The 3048-nt window shown below is 34.0% G+C and overlaps 1 protein-coding gene across 3 annotated transcripts in view; it reads right to left on the bottom strand.

Annotated features, from left to right (window-relative positions):
* Window positions 1–3048, bottom strand: part of LOC106459788 — a 70495-nt gene that overhangs the window by 44901 nt on the left and 22546 nt on the right. For all 3 annotated transcript variants that reach the window (XR_002610630.1, XM_022386336.1, XM_022386335.1), the window contains exon 2: window positions 1013–1114. Coding sequence is in view for 2 of the 3 variants with exons in the window: in XM_022386336.1 (XP_022242044.1) it covers window positions 1013–1114 (102 nt within the window). In the remaining variant the exon portion in view is untranslated. The remainder of the gene's footprint in view (window positions 1–1012; window positions 1115–3048) is intronic.

Raw genomic sequence — 3048 nt, forward strand, 5'->3', positions numbered from 1 at the left:
CAGTACCATAATATATAGTTGTGTGTCTGCAAGCATGTATAATATTCAATTAAAAATTGAACATTAAAAATATATTTAGAAACTATAATAATCAATTAGCGATGATGCCATACACTTTACTTAAAGGGCAGTGCCCTATTTTTCACTATACATCTACTTATCAACGTATAATCATTAACATAACTACAGAGAATGGAGTGGCCTGGTGGTTAGGACACACAAATCTCAACCTGTGAGTTCCAATATGGTCACCAAATATGCTCATCTTTTAGGTCGTAGGGGTGTTATAACGTGATGGTTAATCCAACTTTTCATCTTTAAATAGTACCCCAAGTGTTGGTGGTGGGTGGTGTTGACTCTAGTCTATCCCTTTCAAATTGAGTATTTTTCACAAAGTTCAACAAACAAACAAACACAAATACAACAGCTATACAGAATAGAATGAGGTATCAACCGAAATATAATTTTTCACTATATTAGTCATAAAATACCCATAGAGCTCATCAGACCGCTGGAATACAACAAACATAGTAATGATCTAAACTTTTTTTGGATATGATGGACATAGTGTGGTTGAAATACAATTATACATTCTTCTTATGCGAAAACCTCTATAGAACTGAATAAAAAATGCAGTGTTTAAAAATAGAATAAATCTAATACTACTGTTCTCCGACAAATAAATATGATTATAATGGTGTTTTGTCAGCTTAAACAAAAGGGTGAGGGTTCGTTTACACCTTAACAACTGTTAACTTAATTTATTTAAACAATTAATGTGAGTTTAAATATGTAGAACACGACAGGAGATATTATATTTTCTTTCGAGGCTCCTACCTCAAAAATAATTAACTAGAGGTTAAGAAATTTCTATCTTGAAGTAAAATGAAACTTGAAAAGTTATGAATATTTGATAACAGCACTACATAATAAACTGAAAACAAACTTAAATCATACAACTAGCAAGGGACAACAGTTACTTTAGTTTGCTAAAACTGACACCAAAACTTACATTTTGACTCCAGGTGGAGGATTCCACAGGCAATCGCCGGTAGCCAGATTAGCATAAATGTGTTCTTTGGTACGAGGTTCGACAATCTCGACCCAGTCCACCCTGTGAAGCAAATAAAGTCTCTAGACACTGGTCTTTCAATGAAATTCCTGTTAACTTCAAAACACATACATCACACATTCACGAAACTGTTAAAATAATAATAATTATATTCTGTTTGCTTGTTAAAATATCGATTCTGTCACAACCTGTTGAAAAAAGATTTCAACTTACATATTTCACATATCAAATTTTTGCGTGTGTAGCTTTGAATAAGATTCTTTTTGTATGTGATAGAAGATCTTGGTAATATACCTTCAGTTTGTTCCAGTTTGAATAGCTTACTGCTATATAATTGCATGTGACAGATGGGTCTTGGTGATATTTGTTTAACGTTACTTCCTTCTGTACTTACATGAAACAGGTTTTATTAATATTCGAACAGTTTTAATGATGTCACATCCTTTTGCACATGCATGCGATAGGTAATGGTAATATTCTTCCAGTTTGAATTACGTCACTTCCTTTCGAACGAAACTGGAAGTTTTTATAGAAACCAAATACTAATTATTTTTCCGTCTTAAATATTCAATGCTTTCTTATATTCACAGTTTCACATTAATTTTCCATCAGTTGCTTTGTTCAGTTACTACCTTAGTTTCACATTTTTAACCTCATGTGGCAATATATTAAAGTAGACCTGTTTAAAATTTCGTAACAAGTGATCGATATTCCCAGTTACCATGAGCACATACTTAATGGACCTAGTCACCTCACATATATACTCAGTGGGAGAACACGACTATAAAACTAATAGACCAGCTCACCACAGCTACATATATATATATATATTGAGTGGATCGGTTGTCCACAATTGCATACTTAATGGATCTAGTCACCTCACATATATACTCAGTGGAAAAACACGACTATAAAACTAATAGACCAGTTCACCACAGCTATATATATATATATTGAATGGATCGGTTGTCCACAACTGCACACTTAATGGCTCGGGTTGCCAGCACCATGTATCTACTGGACCCAGTAACTATCGCTGTCTGTTTATAATTGCTCTTAAAACTTTGATGTGGTGTATTTTGCAGTGTTTACGAAATATTTTAAAGAATGACATAAAAATACACATGGTACAAAAGCATATATTAACATCATGTCGTTTATAAGACTAAACTTGGCTCGTTATGTTCATATTCTACAAAGCGAATTCCTTATATATAAATGACGAAAATCACTATCCAGCTAAGATAATAATAAAGTATGATATCAACATCACTTCACTTAATAATTTAAAATTTCACGCAAACTTATCTGCGCAAAGCCGTTCCTAATATTGGAAAGATAGCTAGGCTACAGCACTTAGCATCGAACATTAGTTTATATTTGTGAGTTTAAACAGCGCGATTCGACTGTCACTTTTCAGTGTATACCCGGCTCCAAAGCAAGAAGCATGTTCCTGGGGCAACGGGTCGCGATCCATAAGCCTTCGGATTCACATTTTGGGTATTTTAACCAAGCCACGCCCAGCCCAATTGCAAGATCTCAGAGTTTGGAGACAGGCGTGTTTGTTATTATGTGTGAGTGTGTGCACAATTAAGGTTCGTAACTCGTAAAGGCATGAACAATTAGAAAAGTCTCCACAACTTAAAATAGCGATAAAGATACAAAATGGCAAGTCAGCCGACCGAGACGTGAAATTTAGGCTTAAGGTGCATATAGTCCATTTATGCATGCATTACTAGTTTTGGACTCTAGGGCAAACTAAACACTTCAAACTTTTAACTTGAAAATAAGACACAAAAAAATCATTTCCAATTAATTATGTAAATTATTTTATTAATGAGCTCAAATTCAGATTATCTAGAAACACAATATCATGAAAACTAATAACACTGTTTGTTTGTTTTGAATTTCGCGCAAAGCTACACAAGGGCTATCTGCGCTAGCCGTCCCTAATTTAGCAGTGTAAGACTAGAGGG

This window comes from Limulus polyphemus, unplaced genomic scaffold, assembly GCF_000517525.1.
Source record: "Limulus polyphemus unplaced genomic scaffold, Limulus_polyphemus-2.1.2 Scaffold661, whole genome shotgun sequence".
Classification (NCBI taxonomy): Eukaryota; Metazoa; Arthropoda; class Merostomata; order Xiphosura; family Limulidae; genus Limulus; species Limulus polyphemus.